This window comes from Chinchilla lanigera, unplaced genomic scaffold (genome assembly GCF_000276665.1).
Source record: "Chinchilla lanigera isolate Chin_1 unplaced genomic scaffold, ChiLan1.0 scaffold00095, whole genome shotgun sequence".
Classification (NCBI taxonomy): domain Eukaryota; kingdom Metazoa; phylum Chordata; class Mammalia; order Rodentia; family Chinchillidae; genus Chinchilla; species Chinchilla lanigera.
In genome coordinates this window covers 3,884,546-3,907,260 of record NW_004955496.1, presented here as the reverse complement: position 1 = coordinate 3,907,260, position 22,715 = coordinate 3,884,546, and the positions used below count along the sequence as shown (strand labels likewise).

At 42.0% G+C, this 22,715-nt stretch overlaps 1 protein-coding gene across 5 annotated transcripts in view; it reads left to right on the top strand.

The window, feature by feature from the left end:
* The window catches only part of Tet2 (tet methylcytosine dioxygenase 2), a 77,373-nt gene extending 55,796 nt beyond the window's left edge, over nucleotides 1-21,577 (top strand). For 4 of the 5 annotated variants that reach the window (XM_013505408.1, XM_005406227.2, XM_013505406.1 and 1 more), the window contains 5 exons: nucleotides 3,262-3,412; nucleotides 6,080-6,169; nucleotides 13,524-13,661; nucleotides 14,712-15,066; nucleotides 16,820-21,577. In XM_013505408.1, coding sequence (XP_013360862.1) covers nucleotides 3,262-3,412; nucleotides 6,080-6,169; nucleotides 13,524-13,661; nucleotides 14,712-15,066; nucleotides 16,820-18,303 — 2,218 coding nt within the window. In that variant the 3' untranslated portion in view covers nucleotides 18,304-21,577. Of the gene's footprint in view, nucleotides 1-3,261; nucleotides 3,413-6,079; nucleotides 6,170-13,523; nucleotides 13,662-14,711; nucleotides 15,067-16,819 lie in introns of those variants that run through there. The other variant, XR_001231406.1, reaches the window with a different exon arrangement.
* Nucleotides 21,578-22,715: the final 1,138 nt, after the last annotated feature.

Genomic DNA, 22,715 nt, shown 5'->3' with positions numbered 1-22,715 from the left:
TTCATGATATACTGCTTTATCTGTTGTAAGCACAGTTTTCCCTAGTTCTTTGACCATAGTTGAAATAGCTGATTGGGTTTTGCTTAGAAGTTAACGTATAGACTTCCTCAAGGATAGCGTCTATTGATCACTTTCTGTGCTTTTTATGGACTATGTTTTCTTTGTGTGTATCTTTAAGAGTTTGTTGAAAACCGGACATTTTAAGTGGTGTAATGTGATAACACTGGAAATCATGTTGCCGTTCCCTCACACTCCTGAATTTGTTCTGGTGGTTTTTGTTTTTTGCTTCTTTGGTTTTTTTGTTTTTTTTGGTACTGAGAATCTAAGTCAGGACCTTGCGCTTGCCAGGCAGGCGCTTATGCCACTGAGCTGTATCCCCATCCCTTGTTCTGGTTTTGGTTATTGTGAATTTGCCTTATGAGTTTTTGAACTACTCTGTAAAGCTTAAATTCTGTATAGCTATGAGATCTTTGGTTAGCTTGGTGCTCACTAATGATTAGAGAGTTTTGTGAGCCCAATAAGTCAGTCTTTGCCAAAGGGATCTTAGGTGTATGGGCAGGCATTCAGCACTCAGCCAAGTTGTTAACAACTCTGAGTTAGCCTTTATTTCCGTGCATCTGGAGAGTTTCAAGATTAGATTGTGGTGACAGCTGAGGTATTTCTTAGGATTCTGAGTTTGTGTATGATCCTACACATGCATGCAGATTTCTGGGAATATACTGGAGCTTTTTAAAGCCTCTTATGGACATCTTATTTTTCAAGTTTTCCCTTTTTTTATGGGAGAGGATTGTGTTTTGGGGATCAAACCCAGGGTTTTGTGCCTATCAGTCAAGCTTTCTACCACTGAGCTACATTCTTGAGTTTTTAAATTTTATTTTATTTTATTTTTTTTTTTTGATTATCCTGTTTTCTGCCCAGCTGTTATTCACCATCTCAAGCAGTGGCAATATTCAACAATTGCCTGTAGTTATTTTAACAAACACTTCACATGGAAAAGGGCTGTTCACATTAAGTGTGCTCCAAAGTCAGATTAAGTGAGGTAACCTGACCAGTGAGGTCGTCCAGGGAACTACTAAAGAAGTCCCTTAATGTCAGTGCTCTGGGAATGGTAATTGGAGGATGCCCAACCCATTTGATGCCCACCAGTGTCTGCCAAGCTACTTGATTTTCATCTTGAATGCAGGCTATTTGTTTTTAAGGCTACCATGGAGCTTTAGGGAAGGTGAACATAGCATGAGTTAAAAACACCACCAAAATGATACTTCTTACAGAGACTCTGGGTTTGTTTGTGGTGCTGGAATCAAAGCTAGGGGCTCATGCATGATAGGCAAGCCCTCTACCACTGAGCTGCACCCCAGCCCTTCTGATTTTTTGTCTTGAGTAAACTCACTGAATATTACTGCAAGCCTTTTGTTAATTTCCAGATTTGTGAAAATTTGATTCTAATCATTTAGTCTCAATGCTTTTTGTGGAGGAGAAAAATTTCAAAGATCCTTATTCTGCCATTTTTGATGACGTCTGTGTAATGGTAATTTCTATGCAACTGTAATATTTCTTGTGCATTTACTAGCTGAAATTCTTTGAAGAACTTTAGCTTATGGGCTGACTGGCTGTCATTGAATCATTTAGAGATAAATGACAGGATGAATGTATGGTTAGGGTCTTTAATTAACAAATTTCAGAAATTTTAACGTATGTTCATTTTGATGGAAAATCATATTTGAAATCATACCTTGTCTAAATGTCTTTCTTTTTCCTGAAAAGTTTTTAATTTGAGGCTTTCTCAAGGATAAACATGTGAAGTATATTATTTTTAAGAAAGAATTTCAACTTTGTTTGGCTTTTGTTTTGTTTGTTGGTTGGTGTTCTGAGACAGGATATAAAGCTATTTAGATTAGGCTGGACTCACTTGTGGTCCTCCTGCTGCCTCAACCTCTTAAGTGTTGGGATTATAGACAGATATGACTATGTTCAACTTGAAAGTATTGTTTAAATCATGAGTTCATACTTTCTACTTTCCATCATCAAGATTACAGGTTGTTTTTGTTTCATTTTACACTGAAACTCTTGGCTTCTGACATTTCCTTATACCCAATAAATATAATTTCAAAATAATAGACTACTTAAAAGAAGTTTACACTCTTGGTTATTTCACCCTTTCTTTCTTTGAATATATGTGTATTTTTATCAGCACGGGTCTGCAGTACATGTTTACATTCCTGTGTGGAGTGAGAGTGTGCACATTGCACATTTTAGCTGCCCACCCACACACTTCCCTTGGTCCAGGTCCCATTTGAGGCAAATCTATCTCTCTACTTGCTATGATCTATTGTTTAGTTTTGCTCCTTTATAACATGGAACCTCATATAAGAGAAACCATGTGATATTTAAGTTTGTGGATCTGATTTATTTCATTTAACAGTATGGTTTTGAGGTGCATCCGTTTTTCTACAAATGACTTGAGTTTATCCTTCTGTATGGCAGAGTAGTGCTCCATTGTATATAAATGCCACATTTTCTTTATCCATGCATCTGTGATGGACATGTAGGCTGCTTCCAAGGTTTAGCTCTTAATGTATGTGTTGCTATAAACATGGGTGTTCATGGATCCCTGCAATGTCTTTAGCCCTTTTAGGAAGATACTCAGAAGAGGATTAGATAGGTCAAATCTCTGACTGGGGCTATATAGCAATAATACTGTTTTAGCCAAAAACTAGAAAGCACTCAAATGTCCAGCAATGATAAAGTTGTTGTGTTGTGGTATATTCACATAGTGGAATATGATATTGAATGAGAATTAATCACAACTACATGCGCTGATATAGACGGATATTCCCAAAATTGTATGCAAAGAATCCAGACATAGCTTAAATTTTTACATTGCATATTCATGTGTATACATCAAGGATAAATATAATCAAAACAAATGTATTCTGAGAGAGATGACTATTGGGGAGATTGGGCCTGGAAGAAAGTAGAAGAGATTCTCTTACACTCTTAAGTTTTCTGTGTCCTGGCTTGGTGTTTTTTACCTGGGTATACTACACTTGGGAACTGTCTTTTTTTATGGATGGAGGGTGCTGGGGTGTAAATCTAGGGCTCAGTCATGCTGATGAGAGCTCTACCACTCAGCTACATCTCTGGCCTTTTTGATTTTGAGACAAGGTCTCACTAAATTGTACAGGCTGGCCTTCAGCATGGGAGCATGGTGTGCCAGGTATCACTGTCCCTAGCAGTGAGCTGGGTGCTTTGATTTTCCAGGAGAACGTGTGCCTGCCAGGGGCTGGACCCAGAGACCTGCGGTGCCTCCTTCTCTTTTGGCTGTTCATGGAGCATGTACTATAACGGGTGTAAGTTTGCCAGAAGCAAGGTCCCAAGGAAGTTTAAGCTGCATGGAGATGACCCAAAAGAGGTTAGTGTACTTCCTGATACACGACCAGTGTTTCCTAGAGAATGGATGGGCCTGGATGAAGTGAACTGTATGACCTGTTCTGTTCTCATTAACCGAGGGAAATTTCATCTCAGATGAATACAATTTTTGATTAAGCTGTGAACACATTAAGATCTTATAAATGTAGCTATGTTACATCAAAGTAATAGATAAAATTTGAGCAGATCAATTCTTCCTATTTATGCCATTCTGCATTTGTTATGTTGATCCAGACTTTTAAAGGGCTATGTGTCTTCATTTTTTAAAGTACAGGAAGATTGGTGATTCCTTTTGTCTATTGATTCTGAGTTACAGGAGTCATGTTCATGGATGCCATATTCAGAAAAGGCCATTTCTGGTCATATTTCCATGCTATATGATTTAAAGTTACCAAAATGAATTTACTCAAGTAACTAAAATATAAATTTTTATGTAAGTGTGCAATTGACTTTTCATGAAGCCACTGGCATTTTTTCTTTCCTCCAGAGTGTACATTACTTAAAATGCAATTTTTAAATTGATATCAGACTTCACAACATTGAGGACAGCACATGGTCTAGAATATGTTAACTGAATAATCAGAAAATCTTGTTGATGCATGCTTATTATCCCAGCTACTCAACAGGCGAAGGCAGGAGGATCACAAGTTTGAAGCAACCTGAGCAACTTAGTGAGACCTTGTCTCAAAGTAAAGTCCTGGGGATGTAGCTCAGTGGTAGAACACTTGCTTAGCATGTGCTAGACCTTTAATTCAATTCTTAGTATTTTAAAAAAAAAGAGAAGGAGGGAGGAAGGGAAGGAGAAAAAGATGGAAGGAAGGAAATTAAGAAGAAAGGAAGGAAGAGAGGGAGGGATAAAAGGAGGGATATTAATGTATTCAGCATTTGGGTCTGACCATATTTTCAGCCTCCACACCTTACACTTTATACTTTTATATTTTAAGTACAGTTAAGATTTATGCTATAAAATATTAATGTTATATTTCCCTAAAAGGAAAATGTCATAACTTTACTGTTGGTGACTGTAGTAGTAAATGAAGGCATCATGAGCTACAAAAGCTTTTTTTTTTTTTTTTGGTTTTTTTCCAGTATGAGGAATCAAACTCATGACCTTGTGCCGAACTCACAACCTTGTGCTTGCCAGGTGCAGCTGAGCTAAATCCCACCCCTACTAAAGCTCTTAAAATTATGATAGAAACTTTTTTCAAAGGGACATAATTTTTCAATAGTAAATATATGTAAGCTAGTCACCTTTTCATAAAATAAGAACATATATTATTAAACATGAAAAAAGCAGCATTCCATATTGAGCTTCCCCCCAAGAGAAATTGTTCACCACTTTAACCACTTTCCATTCAAACCTGACCCAGCAGTCGGAAGCCTCCTCCCTCTACCATGCAGAAGAGCTCCACATAGAGACCACACCTTAAAGCTTAGGTCCCTTCTAACACTTAAAACAATCTTGATTATTAAGGTCTATTTAATTTAAAAATCTAATATAAAAATGGCCCTGACCCAGTCAGGGGATGAGCGCTTTGGGGAGGGGATGGGGTGTTCCTGCTGACCGTCACAAGGCATGCCCTGGCTCCGTTTCTATGTTTGTTTGTTTGTTTTTGTATTTTTTTGTTTTTTTCCGGTACCGGGAGCCGAACTCACGACCTTGTGCTTGCCAGGCAGGCGCTTTGCCACTGAGCTAAATCCCCAGCCCCGACTGGCTCCGTTTCTATGTTTCCCACTGTCTGGGGTCATCGGGGCCTGGCCAGATGCCATCGGCACCCACCCACCTGCCACAAAGGGACTCACAAAGGGACAGAGTCTGCACAGTGTCCCTTATCCATGTGACCACCTGCTGTCGTCCCCTAGGGCACAGAGCAACTTGGAATCCAAGCAGGAATTTGAAATGAGAATGTCCGAGTAGGACTGAAACATCTAAGTCATCATCTACCATTTTCAAAAGCATAGTGCCTGGAACTTCACTGTTCGTGAGCAGGAGTAGTGGGAGTTTGACTGCGTCCCCTCTTGCAAATGAACATTTAAATCAAGCTCCAAGAAATTGTGTCAACCTCTGAAGCATCCAGTGATCTTAAGTGTTCCTTGAAGATCACTGCAACCTCGGAAATGCTATCTCTGTAGACAGAAAGATTGTAAATAGATACGTGGAGCCCCCAAAGCCCTTGAATGTCCCTCTTCCTCAGCAGGTGACAGGACAGTGAGATGGAAAATGTGACCCTTGAAGGCCCCATGTTTCCTTCACCTCCTCCTACCCAGCAGAGGTCTATAGCTAGTTGCATGCAAAGCAGACGATCTTACCGGACATACATATTTAATAATTCATATAATGCAAGTGATATTAGAAATAGTCATATTTTTCAGATGATTTAGTTATTTAATAAGAAAAACTAATAGAAGTACAAGTGTTCCCCTCAAGATCTGTTCAGAGTAGAGAACCTTCTGGGTTATCTTCCGTAGTTCGCCTTGTGTAACCTTGGACAGGAATTAAAATTTGAAAATGTACACAAAAACCTTTACCTCATCAAAAGAAAGGAAGAGAGGGTGTTTTACATCCTGCATTTGAGGGAATGATATGACAGCCTTTTTAATGTATAGAAAACAGATATAGAATTGAATGTGTTAAATTCTTTTTATACAGGAAGAGAAATTAGAGTCTCACTTGCAAAACCTGGCCACTCTTATCGCGCCAATATACAAGAAACTTGCACCCGATGCCTACAATAATCAGGTGAGTTGAAATTATTGGTAGTAAATTTACTGATTAGTAAATGTCAAATATTTCTGAAGCAATAATTTTTCTGTACTTTTGTAACTTTTCCTCCTTCTAATTCCTGAAGCCTCTGGTGTTTCTGGCATATCAAGCTGTACGAGATCGAAGAGCACATTTTGGTCCTTTTAGCTTTAAAGGCAATGATTTTTTTTTCTTTCTTTTTTTTTTGGTTTTTCTCTGGTACCGGGAACCAAACTCACGACCTTGTGCTTGCCAGGTGGGCACTTTTGCCGCTGAGCTAAGTCCCCAGCCCCTAAAGGCAATGATTTTTTTAGAATCACAGCTATTCTAGTTCCTATCCTCATTGCCTCCTTAAGTAGGTTTTGGATGATTACACCAAATTATATGGCCCCAACTATAGCTTTTTTAATCACCTATTAACGACTTTTCATAGGATGTCTGGAAAGCTGTGAGCATACTGCACTGCAAGCATACATATGTGTGTCCCAGTGTGTCACATTTTGCCATACTTTGTTTGGTTTTGGCTCTATGCACCAAGTACAATTTTTTGTTGCCTATTTTGTATATATTCCAGCTAGACAGTAGGTGATTTTGTTGGAAATTGCTCATGAGAAAGACAAAAGACTATGAAGTCTCCACTGTTGCAGTAACAACAACCAAAGAAGTCACAAGCAAAAGCTGTTCCCCATTTATTCATTTAAGATCCTCAGTGTGGCTTCTTGGGGTTAAATTGCTTATTAAAGGAGACAGGGACAGTGCGACAGCAGTTATCAGTGCACTAGTGAGATTGTTGTCACTGGGACAAAATGTCTGTACCTACACCTTAAGGGAGGAGAGGTGTACTTTGGCTCATGGTTTCAGAAAGTGCAGTCCATGGTCAGCTGGCTACATGGCAAGAACATCATGGTGGAAGGGTGTGGTGGAGCAAAGCTGAGCAGTTCGTGGCAGCCAGGAAGCAGAGAAGGGGACAGGACCAGGGAGGAAGGAAACAGGGACCAGATATAGTCTTTGAGGTCATACATACCCTGTGAACCACTTCCTTCAATAGGCCCCCTCCTCAGCAGCTAGGAAAGCTGTGTTCTGGCTTCCCTCGTTGTCTCAACCCCTCTCAGTACTCTCTGGACCCATTTAAGTTGACAGTTGGGGTTAGCTAGCACAGCAAATAACATAAAAGCAGCTAGAATAGAGGGCTGTGCACACTTCTGAGAGAATGTCAAAGGGTTATTCCTAAAAATATAATATCACAAATGTCCCTGGATGCCAAATCTTTGGACTGTTCTGGAGGTTAACATTGGAGCATGAGCTGATTTAATCCATATTTTCTGAAAGGTCACTCAATGAGCCTCTGCCTTAATCGAGCTATTTTATACATTTCCTGAACTTGAAGTAAGCAAAATATGAAGCTGCTCAAAATATTTCTAAAGTTATAACAAAATCTTAGTTTCTCAAAAATGAGTTTCAGTGTTCACATTTGGAGTAAATATATGTTATAGGTATGGTGACCATGAAAACGAAACCAGTTAATACTTTTAAGTGGATAAGGTTTTTAATATTGCATGGTAGATACTGTGAGTACTGTCCATTGCTATCTGTTATTGACTTAAAAGTAAAAGTAGCCATCTCACCCTCACACATAGCACATGTAAAGAACATCTGATATTGTGGGTCATAAAACTGGCATTTGATCTTTACCCCCTCTCCTCTACTGAATTCCCTCTCATCTCACATTTAAACATCCTTCTTTGCTTTATTCCCTGATTTCATAACATTTTCTTGCTATGTTAAGCTTTACTGGGTCTTGACAGCATTTCTTCAGCTCTAAAGATCCTTCTTCTCCCATCTCTGTGGGAGACATATACTTTTTCTATGATTTTCTCACAATGAAACTTGAAATTGTACGTTCACATCTCAGAGTTATGTACTGTCCATCATTTGTGGAGATGAAATATTAGACAAATGCAGCCCAAGAGCACTTTCTGTGATGGAAATGCCCTGCTTCCGCTATTCAGTGTCATAGTCACTGGCCCTGTAGATTTTAAACTCTTGATGTGTGGCTGGGGCGACCGTCTTAACATAATCTGAGCCCAGGAGAAAGCTGAAAACTTTGAATTGTTGTCCAAACATAGGAACAGATTTCTAGTGACCCATTCACAATGTGCTACATGTGCCCAGTGGGAAATAATAAGAAACCATCAAAAACTTACTGGGTTGTGAGCTCGTCACCTACATTTATAGCGTGGCTACAATCTCAAGGAAGAGAAGGCTTTGCTGAGGAGAGGTCATGATGGCCTTGGAAGGTTGAGCTTGAGTCTTCAGGTACTGACCAGGGGCTGTATGTAGAGAATGTACCAGTGCCGGGGTAGAACCATCCAAAGACACAGACAGGATGCTCCTTTGAGCTCCCAAAGGACCTGAAATCGTTCTGCTCCCACCAGCCAGTGGGAGACTTCCTAACACACGGGATACTGAGTATTGTGTTCAGAATGATTCTGCTTTTGCCAGAAGCAGATTGGCTGCTCTGGGTCCATCTAAGAGCCCTTAAGATCAAGGATCTAAAGGATCAAACTGATTCAAAGTAATTTAACAGTATTGCAGAAGAAAGACTTTCTTAAAAAAATCCAACAACCAGCAAGGTATAATATCCAGCATCCTCTTAAAGCTTGTCAAAACACCCACCCTAGAGACTGTTACATAAGTGACAAGAAGTAGACACCTGTCAACAGAAGTGTCCCAGAAATGACACAGCTGACAGAATATGGAGACCTGGGGCTTCACATAGTTATGTTCTGGACATTCAAAACAGTCATAGGAAGCCATGAACCATGAGCAGCGTGAAGGAAAAGAAAAATCAATTTTAAACTGTTAGAAATAAAACATTTCTAAAACCTAAATATAAAAATACACTATGTGCAGTATTAACAGCCTGAGCTTAGTAAGCTTGCAAACATAGCAATAGAGTTTTTAATATAAAGACAACAAACGTAACTGAGGAAGAATGGAACTGATCAGAGGCCTACAATATATACTGCTGTATGTGTAATGGAAGTCCTATAAGTTTTTTTTAAATTCTAAAAATAACAGACACTTTTTTCACATTTCTCAAATGATGCTGTATACCTATAGATAGGAGAACATCAGCAAATCCTAAATTTAAAAAAGCCACAATGAAAACTACATAGAAGCATCATAATCAATTTGTTTATAATTAGTGGTAAGGAAAATAAAACTTCATGTGGAAAGTAACCTAAAGACATAAGACTATATGTCACAAAAAGAAAGAAATGCGTAAGATCTTTCAAATACTAAAAGGGGCACGGACCCTACCAACTCAGAAAACTAATCAGTACAAACAGCTCTCAGAAGACAAAAAAAAAAAAATACCATTTTTTTCAGACATGAAAGCTGAAGGAATTCACCAGTAGCAAAATTTAGCTAGTGGTGAATTCCACTAGCTTCCTTAAAATGTAAGGGAAGTGATTGGCCAGATAGAAAACCATACAAGATAAAGACCTAGATTTTTTTATTTGATTGGTTTGGTTTTTTGAGATGGGGTCGTACTGTGTAGAGTTCAGCCTGGCCTTAAACTCACTGAAGTCCTCCTGCCTCAGCCTCCTGAGTGCTGGAAAAATGTCTTTAAAACTTTTATTTGAAAATGTAATCACAGTGAAGATGTATTCACAATATACACTGAGGTCCATATCATGTGAATCTAGAAACCGGAACTATACTGTTGTAAGGTTCTTACACTGCAGGTGGACTCGTGTTATTTGGCTGTCAGACTTTAAAGCAAACACCCTTAAAATGTGTGTAGGTCAGACTGGAAAGAGAAAAGTGGAACCACTTCAAAAACATTATTTTAAACAGATGGAACAAAAAAGGTGAGACACATAGAAAACAAAGAGATGGTATATTTAAATCCATCTACATCAATCACCCTATTAAATATAAATGTTATTAACACTGCATTGAAAAGGCAAAGCTAAGAAAAGCCCTTTAATCATAAAGACACAAGCTAGAAGTTGGAGGATTGGGAAAATACATCGTGCTCACACTGATCAAAAGAAAAGCCAGAACAACTATAGAGAGGGTAGATTTCATTACAAGAACAAAGAATGTCATTTAATAATGGGATTGATGACATCAAGAGAGCATGATAGTTCTAAATTGTTAACCATAACATCTTCAAATTTTATGAAACAAAAGCAAAGAATAGAAAATCGACAACTACAGTCAGAGATTTAAATGCATCTCTTAATAATTAATAGAATGAGTAGGAAGCAAAACAGGAGAAAACTCAACACATTTAACCAACTTATGAAGCTATCAATAAAATTTAAAGCTTCATATAAATAAATGAGATTAAATTAAAAATCTGTAACAGAAGGGTGCCTGCAAAATCCCTAAATATCTGGAAATTGAGCAATGTACTTCTAAATAACCTATGGGCCAATGAAGAAATCACGTAGGCAATTAGAAAGTAAAACTGAATGAAAATGCAGAAATGGTAATGAAATCTGTGGGGTGCATGTATAAACTGAGATGTTTATAGCATTGAAACATAAATGTAAAGTTTCCAGTCAGGAAACTACGTGTGTGCCCTGAGAAACTTGAAAATTAGAGAACAGTTTAAGCCCTGTGGGTAGAAGAAAGGACAAACTAAAAACAACAGAAATCAGGGAAATAAAATAGAGAAAGCAAGAATACTGTAAATGAGTGAACCCCAAAGCTGGTACTTGGAGACCATTTGATCAGGAGCAACAGAGATAGAATAAATTATCCATGCCAAGAATTGGAGGCAGGAGGTATAGGTCTGTGTACACACACACACACACACACACACACACACACACACATACGAAACATCATTAGTAACTTTGTATACCAGTAAATTCCGCAAGTTACATGAAATAGAGCCTTTGAAAGATACAGCTAACAAAACTTTCAAAGAGAAAACAAGACAACTGTGACCAGCCCTGTACCTATTAAGTTGATTTGTAGCTGAAAGCCTTCCACAAAAAACACCCCACACCCAGGTGAGTTCCTTAGCAGATGATCCCAGCACTGTGGAAATTCTTCCAAAATTGGAAGAGCTGCAAACGTTTCCCAGTTCATTCTCTGCAGCTGGTAACATCCTAGTACTAGGACTAGACAAAGGCATTCAAGAAAAGGAAATCTACAATCCAATCTTTATGGCTATGGATGTAAAAAGTCTTAACATATCAAATTTGACAGAATAGAAGAGAGAAAATGGAGCTCATGTCAGGAATGCACGACACGTTTGACTCTCAAAGTCATTTTCCATATTAACAGATGTAACAGAAAAAAACATGATTCCACAACAGATGCAGGGAAAGCATTTGTCAATATTCTACATCCATAGAAAGGAGCTTTCTCTGTCTAAAAAGATAAAACTCCAGGATCTAAATTATGCTTCCTTCCTAAGATTAAGGCCAACAGAAGCATGTGTATTCTTATCACTTCTGTACTTATGTGTAGATGACATGCTTATCTATAGAGAAAGTCTCTCTCAAAATCTAAAAAATAATCATCATCTCCTAGAACTATTTGGAGCAAATTTGCACACCAGTAGCTGTGGTTCCCACAGTTCTGTCTTCAGCTCCACCCTGCTTCCCTTGGCAAAAAATGCACTAAATCATCTCCAAGTTTGGAGGAGTCAACCAGCGACAGCAGCAGAGCCACCAGATGTGTGCGCTTGATTTTCGTGACAAACACAGTGAAGTGACCTTAACTGGGGGAGCCCCTTTCTGCAAAAGCAGAGCCAGATAGATAGAATCTGCCCCAGTGGGCTGAGTCACCCAGAAGGAATGGGACGTGTGCCACACACCAGCTGATAGAATACGGAACCGTTCCACAATGAATGCAGCATTGAAAGTAAAAGCACTGTCTCAAAGGACCTAAGAGCATTGCAGGCCTTAAAAAATTCCTAGAACTGCAAATGAGCTTAGCGAAGTGATATAATACACACATTTTTATATACTAGCAAAAACTAAAAATTAAAATAAGAATAACCAACAACTAAAATAGCATCATAAATACAAAATTCTTAGGCATAAATTTGACAAAAATCTATTTGATAAAGTGGAGAGCTACACCATGTTCGTCCACATGACTAAACATTGCTAAATGTCAAGTCTTCCCAAATTAATGGACGAATTTAGTATCAAAATCTGAGCAGGGTTTTTGAAAAAATCAACAAGATGGAAAAAACATACGCTATACAGTGGTACCTCCGTTCACAAACTTAATTTGTTCCATAATTCCGGAGAAGATGGCTTTGGTCGTGTTTGTCACCCAACGCAGAGTTCAAGAATGGATGTAAAATTTGCCAGATGCTTTTGCAAAACGAATTGTTCATAAACAGAAGCGATTGTGAACTGAGGTATTTACTGTGTGTGTATACACATGCATGCATGCATGCAAAACACCCGTCATATTCAATTTTTTGAAGAACAGAGTTGATTCCAGGATCACAGAAACACCCCGTACTTGCTAGTAATCAAGAAAGCTTGTTAAAAAAAAAAGAGACCTTGTTACTGATGTGTACACGCATAGCATTATATACCAATGGATTAGAAACAGTTCAATCACAGTCAACTGATTTTATTTTATTTTTATTTTATTTTTTTCCTCTGGTACCGGGAACCGAACTCACGACCTTGCGCTTGCCAGGCAGGCGCTTTTGCCGCTGAGCTAAATCCCCAGCCCCTCAGTCAACTGATTTTAACAAAGGCAGTTGAATCTTCTCTTCCAGTGGTATTTGAACAATTGGCTGGGCATATGGAGTGCATACACACACCCAAAAAAGTAACCTCGATGCTTAATTCACACCATGTATAAAGATTAACGCCTCCAAATGGACCCATTTAAAATGCAAACTAATCTGCAGTGGCAAGAAGCGGATTAGTAGCTGTTTGCAAGCAAAGCAGGAGATGAGAATTCCAAAGGTGCATGAGGAAAACCTGGGGTCCAGTGGAAATTATACTTAATTTTGTGTTTGGCGGTGGCTGCACAGATGTACGCTGCTTATGAGTGAGTAACTGGGGGCTGAAGACACAGCTGGTTAGTGGAGCACTTGTCTTTCATGTGTGAGCCCTGGGTAGACCCAGAAGGATGCAGAACCATCAGAAGCCTATGTCAAATATACCTCAGTAACTGCAGAATATAAACAGAACCATGTCAAGGAATTTGCTCTATTTTGGGTCATTCCATTTGTTCCTGGATGTCAGACACAAAGCATTCCTGGAGGTTGGGACACAGCCCAGGCACCTGGGGATGTGTTCCTCCAGGTGTGAAGCCAGTCCCCCTACATGTGCCTTCTTGTCTTCCTCAGGTGGAGTACGAACACAGAGCCCCCGAGTGCCGCCTGGGGCTGAAGGAGGGCCGCCCGTTCTCAGGGGTCACAGCGTGCTTGGACTTCTGCGCCCATGCCCACAGGGACCTGCACAACATGCACAATGGCAGCACGCTGGTGAGTGCCCATGTCCCACCCACGAGCCACGGTCGCAGGGTGAGCTTCCTTGGCGTAAGTTGCACACTGCTACCAGGCGGGCACAGTGGTGGAAAGTGTACTGATAACAGGCATGAGGACGGGGACGGGGGTTCGCAGGGCCAAGCTGAGCCAGATCCAAGCATCGCCTGTCCAGTTAGCCGCCAGAAGCCGCTCTCCCCTTAGAGTCTGTGCCCAATAGATTACACACAGTTGAGCAGAAAACCACTCAACAGCCAAAGGGCCTGCCACTGTGCCACATGGTGCCGGTAAAGGACACCCTGCCCCTGTCGCTGTGTGCGCTGTCCCGAGCCATAGTGCGGCAGGCCATTCTAACTGGCAGCCCAGGTTGCCACTGTGATGGGAACAGCGTGGATGAGGACTTAGACAGAGGCACCTGTTCCCTACTGATGAAGCCTGGTGCTTCACCTTGGCTGTAAAGGGACCATCCTGGGTGCAGATTAAGAGGAGGAAAACAACATGTAGAGACAGGCATGGGGCTACATGCCCGTAGTCCCAGCTGCTCAGGAGGCTGAGATGGGAAGGTCACTTGAGCTCATGAGTTCAGGACCAGCCCACGCAACATAGTGAGACCTTGTCTCAAAAGGAACAAAGAAAGTTCTGGTGAAGAAACTTTCAACTATAGCTGAGTCACCCTAACGTATTACCAACCTGGTCAAGTTGAGGAACATGTCCATCCAGGAAACTTGAGATGAAGCATATGTCCCAGGCAGTAAGGCCACTCTAGCGTGGCAGGGGGCTGAAGTGGTATAAATGACAGCCGGGTCACTTTGAGGAACCGGGAGTAAAGCTTTTCAGGGAAGCAGAGAAGGTATTAGCTTGATGTCCTAGATCAGAACTTGGAAAACTATAAAGGGCAGAGGGTATTTAATTCAACTGCTCAGAAATGCAAAAGCCATTTCCAGTGTGCTGGCTGTGGGGGCCTCTTTGCTGGTGTACACCCTGGGAGAGTGAGCCCCGAGCCTGTCACCCACCCTGGCGACTGAGCTGTGAAGTCTCCCTTCCCACCAGGTGTGCACGCTCACGAGAGAAGACAATCGAGACATGGGAAGCACGCCCGAGGACGAGCAGCTGCACGTGCTGCCTCTGTATAAGATCTCCGACGTGGATGAGTTTGGGAGTGTGGAGGCTCAGGAGGAGAAGAAGCGAAGCGGCGCCATTCAGGTGCTGAGCTCCTTCCGGCGGAAGGTCAGGATGTTGGCAGAGCCGGCCAAGACCTGCAGACAGAGGAAACTGGAGGCCAGGAAAGCAGCCGCGGAGAAGCTGTCCTCGCTGGACAACAGCTCCAATAAGACCGAGAAGGAGAAGGCAGCCTCTCTGCGGGCAAAACAGGTGGAGCCTGGGGGCCAGGCCAAACCGCTGACAGGTAAGCAGGTGTGTGTGCTGGGTTAGCACATGGAAGCCTGGCAATGTCAGGCCAGGAGGTCGTGTGCATCATGGTCTTAGTTCCGTACCAGAATCTTCCTTAACGTACCACTCACTCACTAGGTTCTGCTCTTGGAAATGATGTACCTGGGGTTGATGGAGAAGTTTGGATCTTATTCCATAATAAACTGGAAAAAAAAAGTAATAGGATGAAACCAGTGTCAACCCCACAATGTGGCCACATGAAAGCACTTGTGGACATGTATATGGAGCCAAGAGAAGTGGACACGACCTTGGACTTGGATGGTGGCAGTAAAAATGTAGCAAGAATCACACAGTCACACATTTTAATTCTTCCAAAATGAAAGAAGTCATACCCTAGGGATGAAATGTTGGAGTGAAGGAAAAAAAAAACTTGAAAATGACTCCAGCTGGATGCGGTGGCACACGCCTGCAATCCCAGCATTAGGGAGGCTGAGGCAGGACAATCACTGCAAGTTCAAGGCTAGCGTGGGCTATAGTGAACTCAAGGTCAGCCTGGACTACACAGGAAGACTATCCCAAAAAAAAAAAACTTTAAAGTTTTACACCTACATTTGATACAAGTTTGAAAAAACATCCTTTTCCTTAGATGCACTAGTCTGTACTTTAGGAGGTCTATGAGTAGCTCTCCTCTAAATCCCATCAAAAGATGATACACATGTAGTTATAGCAGCAGAGCATTATTGCACAATACTAAGTTGATGTTCTCTTTCCATGTTCCTTGGCCCCACATCTACAGTTGGTACTATTAAAAAGAAATCCAAATTTTGAAAAAATCAACTACAAAAAATGTATCTTTTAAGTTGATTGTTTCAGTTTGCTTAGAATCAACCATCTCTGCTTGGCAAAGCAAAACAAACTTACTTAGAATAATAAGCTAAAGATGCCTACTAATTCTTTGTGATTGCTGGCCTTCCTTAAAGAAATCAAACCCATTTGAGTAGCTTATGGCCCCTTTAGATCAGCGGCACAGTAGAACCAGACAGAACTCCTTTCCTGGTCCCTTCTCACAGGTTCTTGGAGATAATAGTCAGTCATCACAGTCCCATTTATTCGTTTTTATTAACTCAGGTGACTTCATGAGTGAGGTTAGGAAACAGAAATATGACTTCTAACAGTTTCACTTACCAAAATGAACATTTCTTTAAAGTATTATCTACAACCACATAAATTTCCTTCAGGGAAAGCCTCACCAGGAAGTAGGGTTTGCTAATTTAATTGAATGCTTTTTGTTTTTAAGTAAACCTCATCCCTTGTCTTAAAACACTTCTCCATCTTCCGTTGCAAATCTTAGGCTACTGCATTTGAATTTTATAACAAATGTTGCTGTACGCCAGGCTGGGGGCACGTGAGGCTGCAGTGAGATCTGTTCACTTCCCTCTAGGGACTCTGCATAGCCCATTCCCACCCACGGGGCGAGTGCAGAGTCAGGCCCGTGTTTGGTTGCTACGGCAGAAGCTTACGGGATGAGACTGGGACACCCCAATGCCCCAGATGCCCCAGGCCTGCCTTAAATGTGTCTTACATGATCACCCTGAAATGTTCTGCTTTTTGCTTTTGATGCTATAGACACCGAGGTTATATGGGACACTGATCAGAACCCTGTCTTTGCTCTGGTTGCGTTGTGGGGGAGTTGGAGGCATAGTAGTCTTTCTCAAGTACACTGAAGTATCCTCACTGAGCACGCCTGTACCCTCTCTCCCTCTCCACAGAACTGCGACCTTCAGGACCAGCCACACAGCAGCCCCCTCCACAGCCCCCACTGCAGAGGCCGCAGCCACAGACAACTCCCCAGGCCCCCCAGGCTCCCCAGGCCCCCCAGACACCGCAGCAAACCTTGCCTGGGAACCCCCAGGCCGAGTCCATTGGCACCTACTCCTCTGCACCCCCCGGCCTATACATGAGACGACCCAACCCCATCAGCCCTTACCCAAGCTCTTCCCACGCGGCAGACGTGTACAGAGGCACCAGCCCCATGGGCCTCTATTCCTCCTCATCCCAAGCTGCAGGTTCATATTTGAGTTCTGCTAATCCCGTGAGCGCCTACCCTGGGCTCATGAATCAGAATAACCAATATCCAGCCTATCAGCACAACGGGACCGTGTCCATGGACAACTACCCTTCCTATCTGGGCTCTTACTCTTCCCAGCCTCCGCCAGTGGATCTGTACAGGTACCCAAGCCAAGACCATCTGGCTAAGCTAAACCTCCCGCCCATCCACAGCCTCTACCAGCAGAGGTTGGGAAACACCCAGAGTTTCCCCTCCAAGTACTTGGGCTATGGGACCCCGACCATGCAGGGCGATGCCTTCAACACCTGTGCCGTGAGACCCGGAGTCCACCATGTAGGGCCCTTTCCTTCTTACACCACCCATGAGCTGGACAGCCACTTCATGGGCACCGCCTCCAGATGTCCGCCCAGCCTGGGCCATCCCAAGGTGGACTATAAGAATGGCGAGCACCACCCGGCTGCCCCCCTGCTCCCTAACTACAGCGTGGCGGCGGGCAACATCAGCAGCTCCCTGCACGCCCTGCACCTGCAGAACAAAGAGAACGCCGGGCTTCCGCACACCACCAACGGGCTGCCTAGGATACCCACCGGGTGCCCTCTGGACAGGCCCCCGTCCGTCCAGGGGCTGCTACAGAAGCTCAGCGAGGCCAACCCGCAGGAAAAGCAGCCAGAGACACCCTCACAGGGGTCGGCGCCCGAGGACAACGACGAGGTGTGGTCGGACAGTGAGCACAGCTTCCTGGACCCTGACATCGGTGGCGTGGCCGTGGCCCCCACGCACGGCTCCCTCCTCATCGAGTGCGCCAAGCGTGAGCTCCACGCCACCACGCCCTTGAACAACCCCGACAGGACCGACCCCACTAGGATCTCACTCGTCTTCTACCAGCACAAGAGCATGAACGAGCCCAAGCACGGCCTGGCGCTCTGGGAGGCCAAGATGGCAGAGAAGGCCCGGGAGAAGGAGGAGGAATGTGAGAAGTACGGGCCCGACTACGTGGCCCAGAAAGCCCACGGCAAGAAGGTGAAGCGGGAGCCCACTGAGCCGCACGAGCCGCACGAGCCCACCTACCTGCGCTTCATCAGGTCCCTGGGCGAGAAGACCAGCTCGGTGACCACCGACTCCACGGTCACCACGGCCCCGTACGCCTTCACGCGGGTCACTGGGCCATACAACAGGTACATCTGAGGGCGGCCCTGGCTGCGGTCTCAGGGGGACACGGTGGGGTCGGGTCGCAGTCTCACGGGGAAGCCTCGCTCACCAACAAGAGAGCACACTCATCCTTCCCTAGCACTTAGATCCGCTGACCCGTCTGCAGGAGGCATCAGGAAAAAGACCAAAGCATTCTATGCAAGAAGAACAAAGCGAGGGGTGGGAGGGTGCCCCACAATTTACATTTTTAAACACTGGTTCTATTATCGGGCGAGATGCTATGTAAATGTGATTCCTCCCCCCCTAACCCCCCCCACACACAGCTCTACACATCTGTGACCACTTTTAATAATACCAAGTTTGCATAGTCATGGAACACAAGTCAAGTACTGTAGTATTACAGTTGCAGGAATCTTAAAATACCATCTGGTGCTGAATCTATGATATACTGAAATACTGGAATTATGGTTTTTAACATGCAGTTTTTACTGTAATCTTAATATTAACTTTTATTTATCAAAATAGCTACAGGAAGCAAACATGAATAGCAACAAAACACTGAATTTGTTTGGGTGTTCTACGAAATGGTGCTAAGAAAATGGTGTCTTTCATAGCGAAAAATTTAATGCCTTTTTATGATTGAGATGCTACCAATGTACTCCAGTACCCCAGAAGGAAAGGGGTGCCTTTTCGTTCAAGTTTTTATCCTGAATTACCTGTTCTTACATAAGTTTAGTTTTAAAAATGTGGACATTTTAAAGGCCTCTGGATTGTGCTCATCCAGTGACGTCCTGGAGGACAATAAACATGTATGTACATCTATACACCCACCTTTGTACATGTGCACATACAGGTATATATAAATATTTTAAATGGTGTTTTAGAAGCACTTTGCCTACCTAAGCTTTGGCAACTTGAACAATGCTAAGGTACTCAGACGTTTAAAAATAAAAGTTTACTTTCATTTGAAGATGACAATTTTTTCTAAAGGAAACAAAGCTTTTAAAACATTTTTGCTTTTGGTCCCACGTCTGTTGATGAGCAATGGTGTTCATTATTAACACAGCCAGTTAAATCCGAAATGAGGCATACAGGATTCAAGGGATTGTGTCAGTCCACAAAACATGTTTTCTGGTGCTCACCTCATGTGCTATACTGTAAAACAGTTTTCTACAAAGTTGTGAGACAAGTTCATTGCTCAGACATGTCAGCTATAAGAACTTCCTGTTAGACACAGGTCATAATGAGCTGCATACTCCGCTTGGCAGAGCCTGTCCACTTGAGCCTACGCTATGGCAGGGTTCTGTATGCTGCTCAGAAGCTAAATGGCCTTTGCCTTTGTGTTGATAGCTCTGTACCTTGGGATATTATCATGTCTTAGCTTAAGTGTCCTCCTTACCAGGAAGATTGGGTGGACTGATTCTGGCAAAAAGATGAATAAACAGGGTTAGTTCTGTGTGTGTCTGTTGGTTAAAAAGAAATAAATAAAAATAAAATAAAATAAAATAAAACAGGCAGCTGGTTTGCTGTAGTGGTTTTAAATCATTAATTTGTATAAAGAAGTGCAAGAGTTGTATAGTAAATTAAATTGTAAACAAAACTTTTTTAACGCAATGCTTTAGTATTTTAGTACTGTAAAATAAATATATACATATATATGGAATTGAATTCAAACTCACATCATGATGGTGCTACTCAGCCTGCTACAATTATATCAAAATGTGAGCTGAAAATTCATGAAAGGGTTGAGTGATATTTCTACTTGCCATATACCTCAACACTAGTTTGGCAATAGGATTTTGAACCAAGAGTGAAAGCTTATAGCGTTGTGTACCATCATTTTTTTTCCAAGTCTTTTTATAATTATTAAAAAAAAATACCTTTTTTTTTCAGTACTTGATTCTTAGCAAGTATAACTTGAACTTCGACCTTTTTGTTCTAAAAAATCAGGGATATTTCAGCTCCCCTCATTCATGCCAACACGTCACCTGTGTTTGTGTAAAACTGTTGTAGTTAATAAGTACATTCTTTTTCAGGGATTTGGCCCTCTTTATTTTGAATCCCTCCTATTTTACTTGTACTGATGTAAGTAAGACTGATTTTTGTAAATCTGTTGGCTGTTAATTGTAAAGAAACGCGTGGAGACTCTTTTGACTATTTCAAGGAGGAAAAATATTACATGAACATAGAATGCACTGAGCTGATAAAGGGAAAAGTGTAAGCTAGGAGTTTAGGAAGTAGCTGTTGGCCAGAGTATCGAAACTCTCCGTAACGCCTTTCTGACCGGATGGTCAATACAGACAAATACTTCACGAGGACTTCCGTAAGCGGGCCTGACGCTGAGGCACGGGGTCCAATCAGACTGTACAATTTCATTTAGCACTAAGTACATTTTTGCTTACTAGCTTTTCACATAAATTCTCAATCAGTGAAAACTCTTGGGTTTTATTGGTTAAATTTTTAATCATTGCAGACTTTGGGTTTTATCGGTTAAATCTTTAAATCAGTGGAGGCCTTTCATTTCTAGTGGTCAAATCTTTATAAGATGATCTTTGTCTTTTAAAAAGCTCTCAAGTTTTTGGCTGTGTCCAATTTATAAGCATTTTTAAGCCATTTGCTTTGCATCCAAATCAAATGCAAATTGTTGTACTGTTTTCCATAAACTATGGTCTAACCCGGAGCACTGCGCGTGCGTTGGTGATGTCGAGTCAGCCATCTGCTGAATATTTGTGACTGTGTGATCCACTGTCATTTTCAAACTGCTGGCCAACAAGAGCAGGAGTGTAGTTTGGGTAGGTGGGAAGAGGTTAGGTAGGAAGGGAAGAAGTTGAGTGTCGTATTGTAAATACCAGACCTATAACTGTACATATCTAGCCTGCCTCAGAATGAATGGAAAGCCCATCTGCAGTTTGCTTATATAGGAATCAGGTTGACTCTATGGCCATACTTGAAGATGCTTCAGTGGTGGCAACTTTACTTGAATGAATTTTTCATCTTGATTGAACGCACAGTGACATACAGTTCACTTCTAAAAGCTAGTGGCTAACTTTGGTAGGAAATGTTTGCATTTGGACACTAAGATAATGAACTTCTGTGTGCATTTTCCTATGCTTTATTTTTTTTTTTAACTTAGTCTCATTTCATTTTCATGAGATGTTTGGTTTATTTGTAAAATCTGAGGATGGTTATAAATACTGTAAAGTATTGTAATGTTTATGAATGCAGGTTATTTGAAAGCTGTTTATTATTATATCATTCCTGATAACGCTATGTGAGTGTTTTTAATAAAATTTATATTTATTTAATGCACTCAAAGTGTCATGTTGCTGCAGTTTCCGTACATTTCTTGAGAGCCCGCTACTTCCCTAAAGTTAAAGGGAATGAAAAAAATTGTTTAAATAACTTTTACTCATCCATTTGAAAAATATCTCCCTATTTCCTATTTATCTGTCTCCTATTTTGCTCTTTATATATGTTTTTAGTTTCTCATTAGAGAAACCATGCAATATTTAAGCTTATGTGCCTAATTTTCCTTAATATTAGGGTCTCAGGGTGCATCCACTTAACTGTATGCCTCTACTTTATCCTTCTTCAAGACAGAGTAGTACTCCATTGTGTATAAATATCATTCTTTATCCATTCATCTGTTGATGGAGCGGGGAGAAAAAAGAAAATAGAGCTTTTCAAATGGTAAGGGAACCAAGATTTGGAAGGCACAGGGAGGGAGGCAAGGGGTAGGTAACAGCAACAAAAAAGATATGTACATGTACCAGCTCCCCATAATAAGTGTAATCATGTACTACAAACATGGACTAATAAAGAGAACTTTTCAGATAGTCCTAATGTCAAACTTTGTGACTCAATCACCAGATATATATGTGCACACCTGTAATCCCAGCACTGAAGCTGAGGCAGGAGGATCACTGTGAGTTGGATCTATGTAGCTGAGCCTACATAGTGAATTCAAGGCCAACCTGAAATATGTAGCAAAATCCTATCTCAAAAGTTGAAAGTTGAATAAATATATCCAAATAAGTATATCACCCAAGTAGGGCAGAAGACTCACCCTAGAGTCTAGGGTCTAGATGTTGGCTCAGGTTTTCCCGGCCTGCTTCACAGCCTGTTCGCATGGTGCGGGTAGACGGGAAGTGAGGGTTGGGGTGGGTCTTCAGTGGCCCTGTGGGGACTGTGCAGGAGGACTCCCGGGTCCCAGGTGCTCAGACCACGCCCACCTCTGCATCAGACTCTCAGCTTCCTGTTCCCACCCTTCCTGTGCCTGCCAGAAAGCAGGCAACAGACAGTGCGCAAAGTGGGCAGGAGCGCCTGAGGGCCTCCAAACTGGTCCCCTCGTCCCATCCCACTTGCACCCCAGCCCAGACTGGCAGAGAAGTCGCTCATGCCACCACAGAGCCAGGGAATTCCAGGTCACTTGCTTCCCTTTCTACTTA